The 24,081-nt window shown below is 49.4% G+C and overlaps 1 protein-coding gene across 10 annotated transcripts; it reads left to right on the forward strand.

Annotated features, from left to right (window-relative positions):
* Positions 1 to 3,950: 3,950 nt before the first annotated feature.
* klhl25 (kelch like family member 25) lies at positions 3,951 to 23,189 on the forward strand. Of its 10 annotated transcripts, none has more exons than XM_086208018.1 (13): positions 3,951 to 4,127; positions 6,502 to 6,951; positions 9,016 to 9,251; positions 12,200 to 12,305; positions 14,437 to 14,682; positions 15,199 to 15,288; positions 15,528 to 15,691; positions 15,930 to 16,077; positions 16,801 to 16,997; positions 19,589 to 19,694; positions 19,767 to 19,910; positions 20,301 to 20,707; positions 20,801 to 23,189. In XM_086208018.1, exons 3-12 carry the CDS (start codon positions 9,070 to 9,072, stop codon positions 20,685 to 20,687), a joined length of 1,770 nt encoding a protein of 589 aa, XP_086064144.1. In that variant the 5' UTR covers positions 3,951 to 4,127; positions 6,502 to 6,951; positions 9,016 to 9,069; the 3' UTR covers positions 20,688 to 20,707; positions 20,801 to 23,189. The 10 variants fall into 10 exon arrangements, with proteins under 10 accessions (XP_086064144.1, XP_086064146.1, XP_086064148.1 ...); XM_086208020.1 differs by having other exon boundaries at positions 6,502 to 6,594; XM_086208022.1 differs by having other exon boundaries at positions 6,502 to 6,594; positions 9,020 to 9,251.
* Positions 23,190 to 24,081: the final 892 nt, after the last annotated feature.

Raw genomic sequence — 24,081 nt, forward strand, 5'->3', positions numbered from 1 at the left:
GGTCTGGCTGAGGTTGAGCAGATCTGGGAGCAGGTGGAGCAGGTCTTGGAGCAGGTGGAGCAGGTCTGGGAAGAGGGGATGGAGCAGGTGTGGGAGGGGGTGGAGCAGGTCTGGGAGAAGGAGATGGAGCAGGTGTGGGAGGAGGTGGAGCAAGTCTGGGAGGAGGTGGAGCAGGTCTGGGAGGAGGTCTGGGAGGAGATGGAGCAGGCCTGGAGCTGTGAGGAGGTGTAGCAGGTCTGGGGGGAGGTGGAGAAGGTCTGGGGGAGGTGGAGCAGGTGGAGAAGGTCTGGGAGCAGGTGGAGCAGGTCTGGGAGCGGGTGGAGCAGGTCTGGGAGCGGATGGAGCAGGTCTGGGAGCAGGTGGAGCAGGTCTGGGAGCGGGTGGTGCAGGTCTGGGAGCAGGTGGAGCAGGTCTGGGAGCGGGTGGGGTTTTGAAGCAAATGTTCCCAGGTTTTTGAGGCAACAGCAGAACCACATTGCAAAGCACCATCATCCGTGAGTTGAAGGTCGAGGGCACCTGGCGTGAAAAGGTCATTTGTGCCTACCTGTAACTAGCGATGACACCGGTGCCAGGTGGGGTCACGCCCAGGTGGGGTCACGCCCAGGTGGGGTCACGCCCAGGTTATTTCAGATCACATGACATAAACACAGCTCCTGTGCTGATGTTCACTCAACAACAACACAAGCAGTGTTTCAGCTCAGGCGTCAACGCCACGTTTTACGTTGAGCCCCTGAATGCAGCAGAAGCAGAATTCATGATGGAGATCCGCCCCTTCATCAACCAGCAGACGCTGTCATCGTTCACTCTACTGGCGAATCTTTAATATGTTGTAATTAATGTGTTGCACTTCTTAGATTTTAGATGAAACTGGATGATTCGCTTCCAGCACCTCTGTTTCTGAAACAATCCCATAAATCTCATCATTTTAATTCAAAACTCAACATCTAATTGGGAAGTCATTGTGGTAACTCTGTGTGTGTGTGTGTGTGTGTGTGTGTGTGTGTGTGTGTATGCATTCATCTACATGTGTGTGTGCATGTGTATGCATTCATCTACATGTGTGTGTGTGTGCGTGTCCTGTGAATCAAATAATGCTCTTAATTGCATTGTTCTCTGATCAAGGCATGTTTATTAGTGGGTGAAAGTCACATTAACCTTTCCATCGGCCCTGACATTTCCTCTCCTCCTAGATGGAGAATTAAAGACCATTGAAAAGTCATTAGTGAAATTTACTGCTTCTGTTGGCTGGTCAGCCATTAAGAGGGTGGAGGACCACAGAGCACTTTTCAAGATCTTCTGCCAAGTCACTTTCATGGTTTAAAGGAGCAGCAGGCGTGAGAGGAGAGCGCGGCCCAGCAGAGCCGGCTGACGGGCCGGGCCCCGCCAGACTCTGATCGCTCTGTGAGATGGAACAACATCAGAGTGAGAAGGCGAAGATGAGAGCCAGAATGAAGGAGATCACAGCTGCCGGACCCACACCCAGGTGTTCAGAAAACACGCACACACACACGTGGATAGATACGTGTGTGTGTTTATGTATGTAGGTATACATGGACCGTCACTATTTCAAGTTCAAACAGAGAAACGTTTATAACGTTAGTTCATAAAGAAAATTATTGTTCATAAAAATGTGGTTGTTTCTTCAAAACCGATCATCCAAATCTGCTGGAGGGAAGCACGGCTGAACCCTCCTCAGCCTTTTGTCTTGTAATGTGATTAAAAAAGAGATGTGATGTTAAACTTCATGTCGCCATGGCAACGATGAGAGGAGGGCAACAGAGGGCCAATAGTGATGATGTCATCATTAGCAGCGGCGTGCCTGCGTTTGTGTTTTGATTTGTGCCGTATGCGGTCCAGGAGCGGTTCTGCAGAACACACACGAGCTTTACATCTCTGTACCAACATCCTGGTCTCGGCGCTGTCGCCCAGGAGCAGGAGCACCTGTGTCTGAAAGCTGACTGACAGACTGGTGTCTTTGATTTCACGGTTCATTGGATCCCGGTCTGGGAGAACTTGTCCAGAACTGTTGGTACGGACCGTCCAGGTCTCTGCTATCAGCCCAGTCCCTCCAGCACACTTCATTCACAATGTTCACCTCAGGTTTGTCAGGTGATTGTTTACAGACTGTGGCGCCATCTGGAGGACAAGAAGAAACATTGCGCATTTTTTCTTTGATGCGCAGGGGGACTGGGACCAGGTGGTTCAGGGGGTAGACAGGTGGCTTCCGAATTTCTGCTGCTAAAACTCAGTTAAGAATTTTTATCCTCATTGCAGTGTATGAAATGATCGATGCTGACTTGGTGATGTCACAGAAAACGTCCCCCGCGAACGAGAGGACGCCACTCGTGAAGGCCCAACAGATTCCTCAGAGCTGAGTTTCTTCACTATGAACTGGATCAGGTCCAACATGGGAGGGCTCCCTTCAGAGAGAGCAAACGCTGGCCCCTTCAGTGGAGTGAATGTCTTCACAGCTCAAGACAAGAGCTTCTATCCCACTAGACCAGGGGTCTCAAACTGGTCCAGTCCAGCGCCGTGGGGCTCCTGGTTTTGATTCCAACCCAGCAAAGGCAACCCCTGATCCAACCAATGAGCTGTGAGGACACAGCTTGATTGATTTAAGTAGAATCAGGTGTTGCCTTTGCTGGGTTGGAATCAAAACCAGGAGCCCCACGGCGCTGGACTGGACCAGTTTGAGACCCCTGCTCTAGAACCTTGCTGGTATCACTGGGCTCGAGCAGGACAACGTGTTCAGGTCCGTCTGGTCTCCTGTTCCTGTCCGACCCCTCCCTGAACCTGAATGAGTTCCTGCCTGCCTGCTCAGATCTGCAGGACAAGTAAAGCTGGTCGTCACATTTGTAGACAATCCGCTGCAGGCTGAATGTATGGAGGTTTTCACTGATGGATGGTGGATCCGGTTTCTGGGAGAACCGGGCTCAGGAGGTTCAGCTCCAGATCGAAGAAAGCTTCTGATCATTCGTCTGTTTCCACATCTGAGCTCTGGCAGCTTCCCGGCGTACGGTGGAGGGAGCAGTTAAACCTCAGAGGACCCTCATCGGTTCAGATTCTGCAGCCGCTTTCTTGCCGTGACAGAGGAACGTGAGCAGCGTTTCTGCAGGTTCCTCCTGGGCCCCCTGGGATGGTGTCAGGCCTTAAAAGAGCAGGCAGACACACACAAACTTGATTTCCTCCAACTTATCAGCGTGTGTGTTTCCCCCTTGGTGCAGGGGCCGATTCCTGCCCCCCCCCACAGGTGGAGTCAAGGGTCTGGAGAGGTGGCAAAGGGATCTCCCTTAAGAATGTGGAGACAGTTTAAAAATGCAGCTGTGGTGGAACGTTCCTTTGGTTCCTTTTGCCTGGTGCCATGTTGACATGTTCCATTTCCCACCTGCTGCTTGACTGGTTCTAAAACACCAGAATTCAGCCTTCCTCCTGCGCTCGGCCGTCCCTCCCCATTCAGTCAAAACTGGCCAGTGCGTTGTGGAGGGGGATATCCCTGGAACCTCTTATCCAGTACTGATGGGTGACATCTCGTTGGAACAGTCGAAGCAAGTAGAACCCAGGGGCGGCGGCCAGAATGACACCGGGTGAATTTCATGCCACAATTTTGCAGTAAATTCAAAGTCAGTTTTTACTGTACGAACTGCATATTATCGAAGTGATTGGCATGTAGGCTGTGTGTACACTGGAGATGGAAACGCTTCAGTTGGTGCTGCAGCTGAGATTCTTCCCGCCCCCGTGAGGTATGGGATGTATTGATTTGATACAAGCAAGCTAGTACTTCAGTGTGTACTTTCTACTGCAGTCTCTCTCCGGTACCTCAAGGTCTCGAGGCAACTGGATGAGAACCATTCATCATTGCACGCAGAGGAAGGGTTAAGTTAACTTTGAAGTCATGTCATGCTGACCTTCCGGTCCAGTAGGTGGCGAACACATCTTAAAGTCACGCAGCAACCCGCCATTAAACTACAAGCAGAAGAAGAGGAGCAGCGCTCTGCAGTGGAGGACTGCCTGCCGGAAAATCACCAGCAGAAGAAGAAGGGCAGCAGCCCGGAGAAGTAGGAAGTTTCCCCCAGAGCGGCTGGTCCTGGACGTCGTGGGTATCAGTCCCATTCGCAGACCTCTGAGACGTGAGTGCCAAACACCGCCGTATTCCCCCGGCGTGACACGTTCACGGCCCGCGGAGGCGTTGCAGCTCCGCCGCCAGCGACACCAACCCTCCACCGCCTCAGCGTCGTCTTTGTCAGTTGAGGAATTTGGCTGAACGTCGCTTGCATTGTTCCTCCTCGGCGTGGGGGTTCCGCCAGAATCCCGTTTTTGTTGCGGATTCAAACGTTGAGGAGATTCGGTCGTGGAAGCGCGCTGGTGTGTAGGTGTGCTAGCATTAGCAACACGGCTAGCTGGGCTGTTCACCAGGTGAAAACATGAGCAGTCCTGGTCCAAGTCACCTGCCGAAGCTGCCGTGAGTCAGCGGGAACGACGTGAGCTCGTCAAGTCCCGGAACCTCCGAGTCGAAGGAACCAACGGCGGGTTCTTCATAAGGCCGGTAGGATGGGGTTCTGGAGTTCTGGACTTTGCAGCCTGAAGGCTGAGCACTGCTAGCTGGGTTCACTCCGAGGTGTGGAAAGTTTCCTGGGGGAGAAAAATTACAGGCGGGATGTGTCCGTGATGGCGCCACGTTCATGCGTGCAGCTCCACTACCGGGGAGGACCGGGGGTCGCAGATCTGAGGTCGCGGACCGGCGAGGACCGGGGGTCGCGGACCGGCCCACACACACAGTTGCTGCTCTGTCAGCATTAATACTCGATATCGTCACTGTGTCCCGTTATTTTCTGTTTAAAATTGTTTTGAGTAGAATTATATCAGAGCAGGATTTTGAAACTGTGTATTCCAGTTTTACTCCCTTTTTGAAATGTACTTCTGCCTCAAAGGTTCAAGGGTCAAACTAATAAACAGTAATGCATCCACAAAACTTTTAGAAAGCTGCAGGATGGAAGTTGAAGTCCACCTGAAGAACCCTCAGACCAATGGCCAGTGATCCAGACTGACTGGTCTCCTAATCAATGAGAGTTGATGAGTGTGTTCTCTTGCACCTGCCTTGGCGATCAGTCCTGTATCTCTGTCACTCAAACACGGGTTCAGCACTGGTCACATATGTGCTGCCTCACACGTCTGTGCAATAACTGAGATATGGAAGATCACTTGAAGAGATCCAGCAGTGCCAGCAAATTCTGTTTTTCAAATAATTGGAAAATAAGTGGAGCCTATCCCAGCAGCCTTCCCCCTGGACAGGTCACCAGTCCATGGCAGGGCCAACACATAGAGACAGACAACCATTGGCTCTCCCAGCCACGCCTACGGTCAATTTAGAGTCTGGATTAACCTGGTCCCTCTTGATGTCTTTGGACTGTGGAGGAAGCTGGAGTACCAGAGAGAACCCAGCAGGAACAGGGAGAACATGGAGACTCACCCAGAAAGACCCCGAGCTGCAGCCGGGGCTCCACCCACAACCTTCTTGCTGGGGGCCACAGGGAGGACCACTGTCCAATATTCCATGATCTATTAATTTAGACATTAACAAATGTGTGAGAAGCATTTTCCGATCAGTTGTATTTCCTGCTCTCTGCCACTGTGACTTCATCAGTTAGAAGGTCTGAGCTGTTTGTTCCACATCAAAACTGCTTCTCACCAACTGAAGTGTTTTCTCAAACTATCAAACTTCTGTAGAAAACACTTTTCTAGCGCCTTGGAAACTGAACGAGTTGAAACTGGTCAGTAGATTTAAAACAGTGTTTTAAAGAGCGCATCAGTTTGACAGTTTTCACTTCCTCGTATTTAATGTAGTTAATGGAGTTACTGGTCCGCCCTGTTTTGATCGTGTGTATGAGAGTGACTGGACTGGGAATGGGAACGTGCTCGATAGTTCCTGTGCACATACCAGCCTCTTTTCCCAGCACGTCCATGTACTCAGAGGTTCTGGTCACGGCTGCGTTGTGACGCGTAACAGCTGGCGGCGGGTCTGTGGGCTGCAGCCTGCAACTGCAAGTCAGCACACACTCAACAAAAGCGGCGTTGGAGTTGCTGAAACAGCCTTTTTAGTGTCTGGTGTGTTGTTTAAAGCTGTAGTGCGTCATATTTTCATATAAATGAAGGCCTGGTGCCGGTGAGGTGGCAGTGCTGGTGAAGCTCACCGCTGCCAGGGTGATCTGTCCGTTCACCCCCGTGAGTTTGTGTACGTGGGGACGTTCCCATGCTGCTGCTGGCGCTGGCGGCTCCTTGTTAGCCCTCTGCTAGCGTCAGTGTGAAAGAATCATTTAATAATTCAGTCACGAGGCAAATGTTGAGTCTGATGGTCACATGAGTTCCCCCCCCCCCCCCCCAAGGAAAACAACAATGATGTTTGTGCTCTCATTTAATTTCCAGTCCACCCTGAGGGGGGTCTGTCTCCACTCTGATGTGTTCTCTCTGTGTGACGATGCTTCTGTGTCTGCTTGGCTGTTTCAGCTCCACATACAAGCACCCAGATGAGAGACAGGTGAGGAGACGGCGGCTCACTGCACCGCGGTGGTGAGTCCTTCAACCGCCTCCCAACCACAGGTGACCTGGTGTGGTCTCTGTCTGATCACGGTTTGATGGCTGCTCCTGTGTGTTCACTCCCTCCCTGACCTCATACGGTCACGTCTGTACAAACGCACGGTTTAGAAGCTGGACTCCTTGAGTTTACGACATGGACAGACGCAAGCTGGCAAAGAAAAACAATAAATTCAGAGGCTGAAGTGGAGACACTCGGGACTCTGGAAGCCACAAACCGTGTAGTTTTGTTTGGTGGCCTGAAATCAATCAGGTATAAAAGGCAAGCAAAACAATGCAGCGTGGAGAGAAATGACAGCGACGGTCAACAGCGTCCCTCAGTCAGTCGGACTATGGAATGTTTAAATTTCTACATCTGAGATGGTGAATAAAACATTTGATATGACTGAGTTTTTCCCACTTAGGATTAAAACTGTTTTATTTGAAAGATGTTCCTGAAGAAACGGTCTGACCTGAATGGATCACATGGAACTGTTAGAGCTGTCCAGCAGTTAAAATAATAATAGTGTGTAACTCACCGACGAGATGACTCCCACCCTGCTGCTCGCCCTCCTGTCACCGAGGACCTACGCTGCCGTCGTCATTGCTGTCGTCACCACCATTCACGGATGGTGGCGTCGGACGCACACGGGGACAACCAATCGCTCCAATCACGTTTGGAAACCTCAAAAAATTCCCTTTTAATCCCAGTTTTCTGAGCATCATGAAACAGGAATTGAATTCACTCAGCAGAGAGGGAACTGATCGCCCTCAGAACTGCTGGCATGGTTGGGCTGAGTGACGGCTGGGTGATTCCAGACCGATCACCGACCTCCCGCTGAAAGGGGCCATACCTGTGCCAGTGCCATTCCTGCACTGGAACAGGTATGGCGTTAGAACGCCGGGATTCTCTCCTTAATTGGGGTTCTAGGTTGTGGCATCACTCCAGGAGATGCCTAGGGAGACGAAACGACTCATGAGCCACTCATCGCTCTCCTGGAATAAATCTTAGCGGTCCTGAAAAACCCTCTTTGACCCGATGCACGCGTTCAGGTCCTCTAGCAGAGCCAGATCTGCCATCGCTGAGCCTGAACGCCTCACAGCCAAAGCTCTGATTTAAATAGGCGACTGACTAAAGTTCCACTGTCACATCACGGATCTGTTGATATATCAAACGCTTTCAAGTACGGGACTGTGTGTCCACCTGTGCCTGCTTATAGCAGCGTTCCATGCACCAGTTCTGATTGAAAGGGTACTCAGGTACACAATTATACATCTAAAAATTATTTTTTAATTGGTAGGCTACACATTTACCACAAGGGTTTGTCCATCAACCACAAGTCCCCTCACGTCAAGTCTAAATGTGCGTACACAAACTCTGACCTGTCGTAAGAATACGTTCATGCTTGAATTGATAACAGCTTGTGTAGAAATGCACGTACAGACGTTTTACACTCGCTTTAGGTCGCACGCTCGTTTGATAAAGGAGGGCCACTGTGAGGAAAACATGAAATGACCTAAGACCTGCAGCTACATGGGGCAGACGCAGTTAGACAGGAAGTCCTCGGGACTCACTTGGTGAATCCGTCCATTTTCAATGTAAAACCACGTGTAAAACAGGTGATCACAAACACAGACAGAAAAGGACCGACCACCTGCTGGACGTTCACGCAGTAGAAACACAGCCCAAGAGAAAATGATGGAATCAATAGAACCTGAGTTCACTAAGCCGGGGAACGCATCTTTGTGTTTTGGAAGGACGAGCGGCCGCCATTCAGACCTGTTCTTATGTTCATAGCACTGTAGACTTGCTTGTCAACATCTCTTCATGTTCCTTATTAATCAGGAAAACAGTTTTTATCCTTTTGCGATTCTTGTAAATTGGAGGTTCATTGAAGGAGGGAGGTGCTGGACCTGCTCTGCTAGTTGCCAGGAGGGAACTTTGGTTGGGGTTTGGCGCCACACAAATAAAACCGACTGAGTTCTTTATGTGCTATTTGATTTTTCACTTCATGAGCTTCTGCGCTCCCTGAGTGATGTTCATGTGGCGCGCAGCATAACTCGTCAGCACGCTGGGAGCTGGGCTCCTAACGGCTGGGCGTAGTCACACTGGTTACATGGATTTTTCTCAGTGTGTGAAGTGCTGAGGGTTCACCTGGATAGAGGAGACCAGTCGCACTGCATGCTGCGTGTGAGGGTTGTGAATGGACATTTTGTGTGGTTTTGCTGTTTATCTTTGGTTTCCATTCACTTCCAGACATAAAGAAGGGCTTGGTGTGTTTTGGAATCACCAGTAAATCAAGCAGGGACATTTTTGTTCTTGTTTTTTTCGTTTGTTTTCTTTTTATGAATTCCAGACTTCTAAGAGTGAGTAAAAGCTAATATATGGGTGAAGTAAATGTATATTTTCATACACACAGTACGACTATTGCTCTCTTCTTGTCTTAGCCAGTTGGAGAATTTGCTCCCAGCGACTCTTGAGAGGTGCCAGACGAAGCAACGATGTCGGTGACTGTCCACGAGAACCGTAAATCCCGCACCAGTACCGGCTCCATGAACATCTCGCTGTTCCACAAGCCCTCACACCCTGACAGTGTCCTGACCCACCTGAACACGATGAGGAAACAGTGCATGTTCACGGATGTCACTTTGTGGGCAGGGGACCGCTCCTTCCCTTGCCACAGGTAAAGACACAGTGACGTCCTTCTGTTCCCACTGATGAAGACAACAAGCACTTGCCTCAGTCGCTCTGTAGATGACACGACTGAAATATCTCTATCAAGATGAGCATGAAATTCAGTAGACATCCCCGCTGCCTGCAGAACGAACCCTGGTGGTGCCGAGACTTCCTGGCGTGTCACCAAGCAACAACAACACAGGCTACAGCATCTAAATAAATCAGCTCCCCTCAAATAGAGACAGTAACTACGTGAACCGCGAACCCTCATGAAGGGAAATCCACTTCAGCTAAAATAGACAACATCAACGGGTAGCTGTGACATCACTCGTACCCACTGAACAGTTCCACATTAGCATTGTAAATGTGGAATCAGGAGAATAATGAGATTAGCGTTCGGCTCACAGAGCAGAAACAGTAATTCAGAACTTTGTTTTGTACCCTGACGTGTTCTGCGCTGTTCCTCAGACTCCCGTGACGCTGTTGTTAGGTTTCCTGTCAGCTGATGCAGGTGGGTTAGGTCACTCTCCCCGAGGTGGCAGGACCCGGCCCCAAACTCTCAGCGGACACATGCTGTCGGGTACATGGTTAAAAGTCCCTTCCATCTCTTGTTCCTGCCCACTCTTCTGTGGTTCCCAAGGAGAAGGTCATGGGGTCAACGTAAGATGGCGAGAAGAGTTCATAAGTAGACAGGAGGCGGCGGCGAGAGACTCCGACCACACTTTATCCGAACAATGTCAAAAAGCAACGGTGAATGTAACTGGTGTCTTTCTGCCTCAGGGAACTACAGTTTTCTGTATATGGACTACAGAAGGGCCATCTTAGATTCTTCACCTATTTGCGGGAAAATAGCGCTTGAAATAGAAGCTGTCAATCACAAACATGAAAGAAAATGATGTAGTGTTGGGAGTCCTTGCTCACCGTCCTCCTGTCAATCATGTTGATAACGTGAACGATCACGGCAGGAAATGATGGACACCTGGATGACTGGCAGGTGTGTTGGTCTTCAAATCCACTGTAACGTCATATCTGCACTTTCAGTTTCATTTGTTATTCTTTTTGCACTTTATTTCAGAATTTAGTACGTCATGTGTACCGTGAAGTACTGCAACTCTGTTGTTTTTCTGGTTTGAGTTCTTAAAATAGATGTTAATATCAATAACAATTTAAGTCAGTCACCTCAAATACACGGCGTTCCAAATTATTATGCAAAGTGTGTTCAAGTGTCAGAAAGGTAATTTTTTGGTTACCCAGTGAAACTCATGGATGCTATTGTGTCTCAGGGCTCTTTGGGTCAGTGAAATCAATCTGACACCTGTGTCAATGAGACTGCCAGGTGAGTCCAATTAAGCAAAAAACGACGTAAGAAGGACGTTCCACATTATTAAGCAGACCACCATTTTCAAGCAAAACGGGGAAGAAGGAGGATCTTTCTAGTGCCGAAGAGCAAAAAATAGTGGAATGCCTGGGACAAGGTATGAGAACTTGAGATATTTCGCGAAAACTGAAGCATGATCACAAAGAGCTTTGTCGCTGATTCAGAGCACACACGGATTCGTGCTGATGAAGGCAAAGTGAGGAAAGTTGCTGCCAGACAAATGCATCGGATTAAGAGCTGCTGTTAAAATGCCATTACAAAACCGCCGACAGATATTTGAAGCTGCTGGTGCCTCTGGAGTCCCATCAAGGTGTGGGATCCTTCAGAGACAGTGATGCACAAACCCTCTTCTCGGCCACCCTTGAACAGCTCCCACAAGCAGAAACGGCTCCAGTGGGCCCAAGAAATACATGAGGACCAATTTTCAACAGTCTTGTTTACTGATGAGTGCCGTGCAACCCTGGATGGTCCAGATGGATGGAGTGGTGGATGGCTGGTGGACGGCCACCACGTCCCAACAAGGCTGTGACGTCAGCAAGGAGGTGGCGGAGTCGTGTTTTGGGCTGCAATCATGGGGGGAGAGCTGGTCGGCCCCTTCAGGGTTCCTGAAGGTGTGAAATGACCTCTGTAAAATAGGTGGAGTTTCTGACCGACCACTTTCTTCCATGGTACAAAAAGAAGAACCGTGCTTTCCGTGACAAAATCATCTTCATGCATGACAATGCACCATCTCAGGCTGCAGGGAATACCTCTGCATCACTGGCTGCCATGGGCATAAAAGAAGACAAACTGATGGTGTGCCCCCCCCCCCGACCTCAACCCTATGAGCATCCTCAAGCTAAAGATCTATGAGGGTGGGAGGCAGTTCACATCCAGACAGCAGCTCTGGGAGGCGATGCTGACTCCCTGCAAAGAGCTTCCAGCAGAGACTCTCCACAAACTCAAGTTCAGTGGATGCAAGAATTGTGAAGCTCCTATCAAATGAGGGCTCCTATGTTAACATGTAACCTGACCTGTTGAGATGTTTTGATTAAAATTGCTCCTGATTTTCTCTACATATGAGCTGCCACTGCTTCTACTTTAACAAATGACCATGTTCAGTACTTTCCAGCAATACCATGGTTTGAAACTCTGTGCATAATAATTTGGAACAGTGCGTTTTAAGATCTTATTTTTGAACAAAATACCGTTATCATTGGGAGGTTTGTTCACTAACATTTGAATTGTACTCTAAAGGTTGATGACTTGAAAAATGTGACAACTGTCATTTGTAGTGAATATTTAGCAAAATCAGAGAAAAATATCATTTGCATAATAATTTGGAACGCAGTGTAACTGCTTCAGTGCAGTACATCCTCTGTTCCTGGGATGCAGTATTCAGACCAAACTTGTATAAATCAGCTGACAGGCTACAGCACAGCAGCACCATGTGACTCTTCTAAGGAAGACTGCAGGAAGTTTGACGTTGAAAACACGTCAAAGTATGAAACATTTTCTGAATGAGTTATTTTGTTGTTCTGGTGGTTTTATTCCTTGGAGGTTTTTGGATGTGGCTAACAAACCATTTTCTCTCCCAGGGCAGTTTTAGCAGCCTGCAGTCGCTATTTTGAGGCCATGTTCAGCGGAGGACTACGGGAAAGTCTGGACAGTGACGTCAATTTCAGAGACAGTATACACCCTGAGGTACCACTAATCTCCCTGAAGAGAATTACACTGTACTAGAACAGAGTACTCCTCAGGTATTGCTACTTCTTTCTTTGCCCTCACCAGGGCTGTCAAAGAATATTCCAAATGCTAATCTCATAATTCTCCAGATTCTTGTGAGACTTTGGGCCGGTAGCGCGCTGTAGCACCTTGGCTGCTCTCGCAAGATGTGGTTCTGTTCTTCCACCACACGCCTGCCAGATGTAGTAATGCAGCTCAAGCCGGTCAACTGCCCTTACACCTCATAGAAGAAGCCACACAGAAGAGAGCTGGCGTTGCCCCGTTATCTCTGCCCCCGCATATGCCAGCTGCTAGCTTCCACTGCTGTCAGCTGGCATGTCCAGCAGGGAACTTGAGAATGATTGGGGGGTTGGGCTGTTGTTGGACCGTAGGGGTGTATCCTGTGTTCAACTGCTGTTAGCCACCAGCTCAGATGGTTCTGTAGCAGCCATATCAACGATACCAGAGAGGTTGTAGACGGTTCAGACACCACCAAATTAACACAATGTTCTATCTGATGCAGCTCTACATTTGGCTTTTCTTAACCCAGTCACACACTTAGCTGTCCGGTCCATGCTTCCATAAATATACGTTCATACACTAAACACAGCAAACCTGCCCCCCCCCCCCCCCAACACACACACTTTCACTACATAGTCTTGTAAAACTAAAGTAAAGCATCAAGGGCGAGTTGGAGTTGAGTCATTTACGTTAGTGTAGCTCTGCCTAGCCTTACTGTAGCTCTACGTAGCCTTACTGTAGCTCTATGTAGCCTTAGTGTAGCTCTGCCTAGCCTTAGTGTAGCTCTGCCTAGCCTTAGCGTAGCTCTGCCTAGCCTTAGCGTAGCTCTACGTAGCCTTACTGTAGCTCTACGTAGCCTTAGTGTAGCTCTGCCTAACCTTAGCGTAGCTCTGCCTAGCCTTAGTGTAGCTCTGCCTAACCTTAGTGTAGCTCTGCCTAGCCTTAGTGTAGCTCTGCCTAGCCTTAGCGTAGCTCTGCCTAGCCTTAGCGTAGCTCTGCCTAGCCTTAGCGTAGCTCTGCCTAACCTTAGTGTAGCTCTGCCTAGCCTTACTGTAGCTCTACGTAGCCTTACTGTAGCTCTGCCTAACCTTAGCGTAGCTCTGCCTAGCCTTAGCGTAGCTCTGCCTAGCCATAGCTTGTTGGGAGGAGGGGCTTGGTATTTTCTGTCGTTAAGTACTGTCGGCTTAAACAATTTCGCTGCTCTACGCCAGGAGCCCGTTCCGTCGAAGAGGTTCAACCCTGAACGGAGTTGATTTGACCTCAGATAAGAAACTCTTGAATTTCAGTATCAATTTGAGTTTGATTTGAGTTCATCAACTCCGAGTAGCTTCACTCTCCTGCACCACAACTTTTGCCATCATTCAGCCAACATTAATGGAGCCCCAATATTAGGAGTCACCGTGGCAACCACTAAAAAAGGGGTCCACACACTCGACTGCTCTGTAGTCAGAAATCCTCACGTGATCATGCCAGGATGAACATACTTCCAGGGACAGTGATGCAGCTGCAGAGGAGAGAGAAGCAGAACTGGTGGGGGAGTCAAGTGTGTTAAAATGTATTTTTATGAAGGTTCAGTCCCGTGGGTGAAGAGAGATGGAGGAAGCAGCTTAAAATGAAAGGTTGGCGACATGTTTGATGTATGAAAGTGAGGATCATTCAGGGGTTGTCCAGGGCACAGTAGCGTTGGTGTTGGTGTCATACAAATTGACCTGAAGAAATCAAAAACGTTGTCATCTTAATTTGTTTCCTTTTCACTTTTATTCTCCACGTCATTCTTCAAGTTTAATAACTCATAAATCTAAATTGAGTCATTTTGAGGAGCAAGGGATCAAATATCAGCCTCTTTTATGTTTGTAAGCAAAACTGTGGCTCTGAATTTTCTTCAGCTTCTAAAATTTTCATAACCAAAATGACAAACTTAGGAATCACAATGAAACCAAGATCACGATACTGCCATGAAAATATTAAGTTATGATATTTTTTGCCATTTTTTAACTTTTATTTTTTATTCATATTTTAGCTCAGGGCTTGTAGAGTACAAGACAGGAGCAGCGAGAACAAAGAGTGGTTAACTCAAACTCTTCTGCAGGTCTTGGAGCTGCTGCTGGACTTCGCCTATTCATCCCGAGTCATCATAAATGAGGAAAATGCTGAGTCGTTGTTAGAAGCGGGAGACATGCTGCAATTTCATGACATCCGGGATGCAGCAGCAGAATTTTTAGAAAAGAACTTGCACTCCAGCAACTGTCTGGGGATGATGCTTTTATCAGACGCCCATCAGTGTAAGCGGCTGTACGAGCTGTCCTGGAGGATGTGTCTGCTGCACTACGAGACGGTAAGGAGGATGAAATGCTGCCTTTCTTCTCAGGACAAAGAGGGTGTCAAGGGTCCTGAAGACCGGAGCTTCCCTGGTGTCCCTCCTCTGGTAGATGTCCAGCTGCATCAGAGCCAGTGGCCAACAGTTTAGGACAACAGTTGTCATGTTGTGTTCAGCCAAGTCTGAATTCATGTTCTTCAATAAAAGAACTAAAACCCTGCTGGTGAACTTCATGTGGCAGTAGCCAACCTGTAACCTGGTCAAAAGGGTCAGAATGTCAAGTATCAACAGAAAGTGGGATCTATAGATGTAGTGTCTGTCAGTCCATCAGTACATTTTTAAACCCCATAGTTACAAAATCAGATTGACTTGATTGTCGTCACATCGGGGAGCAACCCCTCAATGAGGGAGGAAAAGCTTCCGAGCCCAGAGGAGGGATGGACACGACGACCACCCCCCTCCATTCCTTCAGCCATTAGTCTGGGCCACATCGCAACGCTCTGTCTGATGCGCAGTGTTCGGTCTGTCTTGAAGGTTCGAGAATCGGAGGATTTCTACAGTCTGACTAAAGATAAGCTGCTTGAGCTGATCCTCAGTGATGAGCTGGAGATAGAAGATGAGCAGGTGAGTGGGTCTACTTTCCTCTGGGACTTTCTTTGTCTTTCATTAAGCACCAAAGCTGTAGATTCTCAATGCTAAAAGCAGGTTAGTTGTCAGGAATATTGAGCAGTCGTTGAAAGCTCTCCCAGGTTTAATGCCATTGCATCCAGGTTCCTCCTTCAAAACTGGACCGGTTCCACTAAATGTTCTCAAGGAGTAGTGAGCTGAAACATTAACATGTGACTCTGTGTGGCTTGTGGTAGGTTGTGTTTAATTCAGTGGTGCGATGGGTTCGATATGACTTGGAGGGTCGGCGCCACCATTTACCGGAGCTGCTGAAGGGCATCAGGTTGGCGCTGATGCCCTCTGAGTGTCTGCTGGAGGCTGTAGCCTGTGAAGAGCTGGTCGTGGCTGACAAGAGGAGCAGGTAGTCTGGGTCCCGTCACGAACCTGATGTGAAGTTGGCTGGAATATTTTATGCGTTCAGGCAAAATATGGTAGCAGGAAGGAGGAGTGGTGGTGTCGAGGCCTGGTCTCCGCATGGAAGGGGGCCAGAGAGAGAGACATCAGCAGACTTGTGGAGACTGAAGTTGTTACCTGTTCTTAGAAGATTTCATGAAAATTTGAGTGTTGGATGAAACAAAGACATTGTGACTCGTCTACAGGTCGATAGTAGAAGAAGCAATGCAGTGTAAGAAGAAAATCCTTCAGAATGACGGAGTGGTGACGAGTCCCTGCGCCCGACCCCGCAAGGCAGGACACACGCTGCTGATACTGGGGGGCCAGACCTTCATGTGTGACAAAATATACCAGGTAAGACCTCGTCTCGGACGGATTTGCCCCATCAGCTTCCTGGCGTGGAATCGGAGGCCAGTTGGCGGGATCCTCGCTAACCTGTTGTTGAGCCACCGTGGTAGTTTAGAGTCTTTGCTTCATTCTTTGCTGTTGTCACACTCCAACCAAGGCTGATCACCCACATAACCTGGACTAGAATGCCTTTATAGCTTTAAATCAAGATGATAATCATGGATAAATGACATAGACATTTAAAGTAGTTGGTTAGTTTTAATTAGATCAGTTTAAAAAAACAGTAGCGCAAAGAAAATCAGAGCCAGTGAGTGTAGTTAAAACATCTGGTCTGCTCTTCTCTCAAAGAAGTCCTGCTTTGTGCGGGCCTCCACCCAGTGTCCAGGAGCCTCCACCTCTGGAGCAGGTTAGATTCTATGAAGGAGACGCAGGAGGCACGGGCCCTGGCTTGTCGTCAAGGAGCCATTTCATTGTGAATATTGTTGCAGGTTGTTGACTCCATGCATTGTTGGGTGAATATACTTTTATCTTTCTGCAATAAAGGTTTTACAGAAGTTTGAACTTATTTATGTCCCGTGTACTGGGGCTCCTCCTTCCATTCGTAAAAGTTACTGCGTCGGCTACGTGAGGTGTCAGGTGTGCGGTTCGTGGGTGTGACTGGATGATGACTTGCTGTGTTTCACAGACTGAGTTAGATGTTCAACAATACAAAATGGATCCAATTTTTAGGTGGACCATAAAGCGAAGGAAATTATACCCAAGGCCGACCTCCCCAGCCCCAGGAAGGAGTTCAGTGCTTGTGCCATCGGTTGTAAGGTTTACGTGACCGGAGGGAGAGGGTCTGAGAACGGCGTGTCCAAAGACGTATGGATCTACGACACGGTCCATGAGGAGTGGTCTAAAGGAGCGCCCATGCTGATAGCCAGGTGAGTCGATGGCTCCAGTAACTCCATAGGATGGTGAGTAATGGTCTTGGAGTATTCTTCGTGCTAACAGTACTCTACCTCCTTGGAGTACAGGGATGCATTGTTGGAGACAACCACCACCCTAGTAAAGTTGCACGGACGCCTTCAACGCGCCCATAAAGCACATTTAACAATCAGGTGGTTTTTTTTGTTTGAATTTTTGTCTTTAATCTGCGAAATGACCCCTGGAAGTGGGGGGGGGCATCAAAAATGGATAATTCTGATATAAATGGTGGTCGTGCTGTTGATTTGACCTCAGAGTCAAATTTTGTGCGCGTAGGTTAAAAACAAGGTCTCTCAACTGCTTTCTTCACAACCTCTGGGGGGTGCCGTTGAGCCAGATGTGCACATTTATGGACCAGACCTATCCAATGTTAAATTTTCACCAGTCCTGATAATTACATACATGTAAGATGTCGTGGCGGCCTGCAGCCATTTAGTCACAATTAGTTGCCAATTATTAGATGAATCCACAGCGGCTCTGACGACCCACATGAAGGGTGAGGAGCTGTGGGTGAAGCCCAAGTCAGGTCAGGTTTATCTGTGGCACCAAACCCCAACCAAAGTTCTGTCCAAGTAGAGCAGGTCCAGCACCTCTCCCTCCTTCAATGAACCACTTCAATGAAAGAGATAAAGAGAGAGGGAAAGGAGGAGAGACTGATGGACAGAGACAAAGACAGGGAATGGAGGAGGACAGAGACTGACGGACAGAGACAAAGACAGAGAATGGAGGAAGACAGAGAGAGAAGGAAAGAGAGGGACAGAGAAAGAGAGAGAAAGGAGGAGAGACTAATGGACAGAGACAAAGACAGAGAATGGAGGAAGACAGAGAGACAGAAGGAGAGAGAGGGACAGAGATAAAGAGAGAGAGAAAGGAGGAGAGACTGATGGACAGAGACAAAGATAGGGAATGGAGGAGGACAGAGAGACAGAAGGAGAGAGAGGGACAGAGATAAAGAGGGAGAGAAAGGAGGAGAGACTGATGGACAGAGACAAAGACAGAGAATGGAGGAGGACAGAGAGACAGAAGGAAAGAGAGGGACAGAGATAAAGAGACAGAGAAAGGAGGAGAGACTGATGGACAGAGACAAAGACAGAGAATGGAGGAAGACAGAGAGACAGAAGGAAAGAGAGGGACAGAGATAAAGAGACAGAGAAAGGAGGAGAGACTGATGGACAGAGACAAAGACAGGGAATGGAGGAGGACAGAGACTGACGGACAGAGACAAAGACAGAGAATGGAGGAAGACAGAGAGACAGAAGGAAAGAGAGGGACAGAGATAAAGAGACAGAGAAAGGAGGAGAGACTGATGGACAGAGACAAAGACAGAGAATGGAGGAAGACAGAGAGACAGAAGGAAAGAGAGGGACAGAGATAAAGAGAGAGAGAAAGGAGGAGAGACTGATGGACAGAGACAAAGACAGAGAATGGAGGAAGACAGAGAGACAGAAGGAAAGAGAGGGACAGAGATAAAGAGACAGAGAAAGGAGGAGAGACTGATGGACAGAGACAAAGACAGAGAATGGAGGAAGACAGAGAGACAGAAGGAAAGAGAGGGACAGAGATAAAGAGACAGAGAAAGGAGGAGAGACCGATGGACAGACGGGGACGTGAGCAGGTGGAGCTACGGGTGGCAGCTGGAGCCTCTTCAGGTCTGGAGCCTCCTCCAGCAGCACCAGGATCTGGGATGAGGGGAGAAGACGAGGAGTTAGTAACACGTCTGAGGACAGGAGGAGGAGAGAGAAGCCCAGTGCATCATGGGAGATCCCAGCAGTCTGAGCCTATAGCAGCAGATCTCAGGGCCAGCCTAAGCAGTCCTGACTATAAGACTGATCAACAAGGAGGTCTTTAGTCTGCTCTTAAACCTAGAGAGGGGGTCTGGGTCCTGGACTGAAACTGGGAGACTCAAGCCCAGGCAGCATCTGTGTGTATGTGGTTCCCTCAGTCATGTGACACTGGCAGCCACCTTTAGGTATTCATAGATTTTGCAGGCGACATTGTTGTTTCTTCAAATGTATCACAGTATTAATACTGCAGGAATCTGCCCCTCCGTACTGCTAATGAGCTGATGGAGTGACGCAAACCTGCAGCAGACGTTAAGGATGTGATGGACTCCTAGCCAACTGAAACGGTTGCTCTGCTGTGAGTTCCCTGAATGTGGCACCGGCAGCAAGACAGCATTTGTGGCCCACGATAAAGTTGTGAAAGGGATTCAGCTTTGCCGGTGTTTGAAATAACGTGTTTGGTCTCTGAGAGACGGCATCTTGGAGAGAGAGCGGTCTGCGGCGGTCCCTCAGTGACCGTCAACAGGCTGTTTGACAGGTTGGTTAGCAGATAAAAGTGAATAACGACTGTTAGCAGTGGACGAAGCAACAAGAGCCTCAGGTGTGGAGTTGTCACATCCTCACCTGCAGCCCAACCAGAAACGACGGCCACTTTGTCTTTCGTGTTGACATCACCATGCACCTTAGGAGGGAAAGAATGTCTCGGCCTACAGAGCATCGCGCTACATTGCTGGATCAGTGCTCATCATGTGATGTTCTCAAGCCAGGTTTGGCCACGGTTCCGCTGAGTTGGAGAACAGTCTCTATGTTGTTGGAGGTCACACCGCCATCGCCGGCATATTTCCAGCTTCGCCATCCGTCTCCCTTAAACAGGTACGACTGTCGAAGAAAAGTCTAGAAGATTTGATACAAGAGAAAAAAAACTGTGTGTGTGTGTGTGTCTAGGTGGAGCGCTACGACCCTCTCAGTAATAAATGGACCATGATGGCTCCTCTCAAAGATGGAGTCAGCAACGCCGCTGTGGTCAGTGCCAAACTGAAGGTCTTTGTGTTTGGAGGGACCACCGTGCACCGGGACAAGGCCTCCAAGGTCGGTGGGCCAGTATGTCACCAGTGGTTGGGTTCTAGTTTTTGCAGCTCCCGAAGCCCCTGGGCCCCCAGGGTTCATCTCCAGAATGAGTTGAAATACATGCGTGTTCCACAGTTGCTGTTCGTCATGCGAGAGGTTCAGAGTTTAAGTGTGACGAGGACCCCTGGTCTGAGCCAGACTCTGTTTGTCTCTCACACACACTGCATAGGTGTGTGTGTGTGTGTGTGAGTGTGAGTGAGTGGTGTTTGCGTCAGGAGGCACAACTGCGCTCCCGTGGCTGAAAGGTGGAGGTGCCGGTGTTCTGCGTGTTGATGTGTGCTGATGCTCCTCGTGGGAGGAGGTCGCCGCTCCGCCGCGGCACTGACTCACGGCTGTCTGGTGTCCATGTAGGTGCAGTGCTACGACCCCGTGGGGAACCGCTGGAACATCGCGGCCGAGTGCCCCCAGCCCTGGCGCTACACAGCAGCTGCTGTGTTGGGGAGTCAGATCTTCATCATGGGGGGTGACACTGAGTTCACTGCTGCCTCTGCTTATCGCTTTGACTGCGAGACCAATCAGTGGACTCGAGTGGGCGACATGACATCCAAGCGGATGAGCTGCCACGCCGTGGCCTCGGGAAACAAGCTGTACGTGGTTGGAGGTTATTTTGGAACTCAGCGCTGTAAAACGTTGGACTGTTACGACCCCACATCAGACAACTGGAACTCCATCACCACGGTGCCTTACTCCCTGATCCCCACAGCTTTCGTCAGCACATGGAAGCACCTGCCTGCCTGAAGCTGGACCGGCAGTGCCAGGTAAATCTGGATAAGATGTTACAGAGGGAAATGTGTAGCTGTCAGTCCATAGGAGCTCCTGAAACATCTCAGCGCGTGTGTTCTGGTTCCCAGGTGTTGGTGCGTCCTCCACTGAGAGGCGGCTGGCGGTTCCACACTCTCCAGGCTTCACTACAGCTGTGAGAGCTGCCCCTCTCAGACGGGTCACACCTGAGCAGAGCAGCACACCTGCCTGGCCTCTGGACACTGAAGGCTCCATCTGGTGCCTGGTTCCAGGCAGTGCAGCACAAGCATCATCACCCAGCATGCACCTGGTTTAACTAGCAAGTGCACCTGTACCTGTCAGTGCCCCTACAGGAGTGTTCATCCCAAAAAGGATGTGGTCAGGTAGTTTGTCAACACATTCCGAACTTAAGGCAGCACAAAGAATTTGTGCCATTGACAATTAAAACCAGTTACCTGTGCTGGGAAGCAGGGTTGGATGATGAGCCAGGTCACACCCGGCTCACCACCTGATGGTCTTTACTGCAAAGGTTGTGTACTTTTCAGGTGAGTACATCTCCGCAGTACTGTATACTAGGGTCCGCATGTGCTCCGGAGCAGCCATGAGTGGCTCATCACACTGCCTCAAGTCCTGATTGGGTTCAGTGGTTCCGTTGTTCAGCCCTGATGTGGATCCTGCTTCCTAGTACAGGCCTCCTGGTCAAGGGCGCCATGTTCGACCGTGAGATGCACCCACACAGACACTCAGCATGACACACTCATGGCAAGACACACATACAGATGTCCCCAGTAGGCCAAGTATGGAGGAGAATCTTAGTGAAGTTCCCATCAGGGAGCCCTGGTGGACTCCTGCAAGTCTGAGGCCCGTACACTCACACATTATGAGTGGGCGCCGCCTCCACCTCCTGGTCGTGTCAGGAGCTGATCGCTCATGTTTACTATTACAGTGTTGCAATTAGCAGATGTAACCTGAGGGGATGCAACGAACCAGCACATCTACGAATGGAGGAGAACGACAGAACAGAGGAACCCTCCGTCCTCAGCAATAGTTTGGAGAAACGTGTCGTTTCCTCAGCAAAAAGCTGTGAGCTTCCTAGAAAGCAATACGCCAGGTGGGGGTGTGAGAAGAGCCAGATCCCGCGGCGAGCTGATGAACACGCTGTGGAGACACTTCCACCGCCTCGTGTAGCGAGTTTGAGCAGCTCCTCATCTGACGTGATACTGCCGAAATAATGTAACCCTACACAACCAAGTACCAGATTCGCAACGGTCTGTCATTGCCATCAGTGTTGGCAGACATTTTAAAGAAGTGATCTGTTACTAATTATCCATTACTCATTGCCTCGGTGAGAGAAGGTGTCAGCTCAGGTTCACTCCTCCTCTCTGCAAGACCATGATGATGAAACATCCAGTGATTCAGCAGCAAAGTGAAGACGATGGTCTGCTTCCTGCTGATGAAGGTAATTGGTCAGGAGCTGCTGGAGCGCAGGACAACCAACCTCTGGTTGATCCAGACTCTAAATTGACCGTAGGCGTGGCTGGGAGAGCCAATGGTTGTCTGTCTCTATGTGTTGGCCCTGCCATGGACTGGTGACCTGTCCAGGGGGAAGGCTGCTGGGATAGGCTCCACCCCCACCACCCTCAACAGGAGAAGAGGGGGAACATGGAGGGATGGAGGGATGGAGGGATGGATGAACTAGTACAGTACCACACAAACCAAGTATTTGTTAGTTGGTGCCATCAACCTGATTTGGGTGTTCAGAAGGAGTAAAGTGAGGGTGTGAAAGTAGCGAGCGGCTCAGGAGGAACAGGCCCAGACCAAGAGGAAAGGCCTGTGGCTCTGATCTCAGTCACTCTTGCTGTCATCTCAGACTCTGAAGTTCAGTATCCTCTGATGGCGCTCAGACGAAGGTTGAGATCGCCACATTCCTTCATCATTCATATATTTTTGACCCCCAGTATTGGTGGCAGCTTCCGCCTTGATGATCCCGTGTGGGTCCTTTTGATCCAATGCACAATGTCCCCTCCCACGTCGCACACGTCCTGGTGTGTTGTCCGGTGAACCGCCAGAGTCGCATCAGTCTGTCGTCAATACGGCGAGCAAAGGACAAACTTGTGCACGTGTCCTCCAGGAACCTGCACCACCAAAGTCTGGAGGCTCTCGCGGCTGGTGTTGGTGCGTTCAGTCTGTCCAATAATTCCAGACCAGCTGATGTGGTTGTGGCTCCTGCAGGACACAGACGCTCCAGCGTGGTACTTGGCCTGGTTTTGTACAGTATTTGTTGGTATTCCAACCCTTCTGGCTGCTGCACCGAGATGGAGAGATGTTCCAGAAAGACTCCTCAGAAGCAACAGTTTCTTAAACTAGAGAGGAATTGCACGTTTTTGATAGAATTTACAATTTTTAAGATGATTTGGAAAATCGACTTGTAGAATTTGTGGCAGAAATGGGACCTGCTGTATGTTTTTACTGGTGAAATAAACGGCGCCTCGCCTCTCAACACTGGACTTTTCTCTTCTGTCTTCATTCGCTGCAGAACTTCTATCCATCCGTTCCAGCTCTGGAGTGGTTGCTGCTGTTCTCAATGGGTCGGGACCTGCGGGTTCGGATAAAAAAAATATGCAAGTGGGTCAGACGTCGGGCTGCCCTTTTTTCCCAAAAAATATAGATCACTGGTAAAGAAAGTGCTGCTGGGATGCTGCTGCACGCATCACGGAGGGGCGGGGCCGACCTGATGCTGCTGCACGCATCACGGAGGGGCGGGGCCGACCTGATGCTGCTGCATGCATCACGGAGGGGCGGGGCCGACCCTCTGAAGGAACCAGATTCATCAGCTCATCACTCTCTCTGGGCCGCCCACATCCACAGCTCTGCACCTGAGACTTGATGCACCAGGCTTCACCGTTCAGCTCCAGAAGGACGTTCAGGTGTGACAGTGCAGGATGAAGAGGAGACTCTTCAGTGTTTGGCCAAATCACCTCAACTTTATTGGTTATTCTTAACGGTGATGAACACCAGGAGACGATCAGTTCTCTTGTCCAGGTGTGGTCTTCATTAGTGGTCACACCAGTGAATACTAGTAACAGTACTCACTGAACTGTGCTGTATGGATTTGAATGTATACTCCAACAACTGTGTGACAGTGATGGTATTTGCTGCTGAATGACGTCAAGAGACTGTTACTGCAACAGAAGTTTGCTGATCTGAGAGCAGTTGATCAGAGTGGTGCTGCTCCAGACTTGCTGCTCTGTACGGGATTCAGTCCAGTATCTGTAGATTAATTCCTTCTTCATACACTGGCGAATATGCACTTGATACAGTATAAACGTAGCAGAGTGGACTTCTCGTCTTTATATATCTAGAGAGCTGTAAAGCCCCGTCCCCATCAGTG

This window comes from Aulostomus chinensis, chromosome 7, assembly GCF_037954235.1.
Source record: "Aulostomus chinensis isolate RoL2024-O1b breed Wild chromosome 7, RoL_Achi_v1.0, whole genome shotgun sequence".
NCBI classification, from domain to species: domain Eukaryota; kingdom Metazoa; phylum Chordata; class Actinopteri; order Syngnathiformes; family Aulostomidae; genus Aulostomus; species Aulostomus chinensis.

Coding starts and splice junctions, on each gene's coding strand:
- klhl25 (XM_086208018.1), top strand. CDS start 9,070: ATGTCGGTGACTGTCCACGAGAACCGTAAATCCCGCACCAGTACCGGC. Junction 15,692..15,929: donor GTGGCTGACAAGAGGAGCAG/GTAGTCTGGGTC, acceptor ACTCGTCTACAG/GTCGATAGTAGAAGAAGCAA. Junction 16,998..19,588: donor GCGCCCATGCTGATAGCCAG/GTGAGTCGATGG, acceptor TTCTCAAGCCAG/GTTTGGCCACGGTTCCGCTG.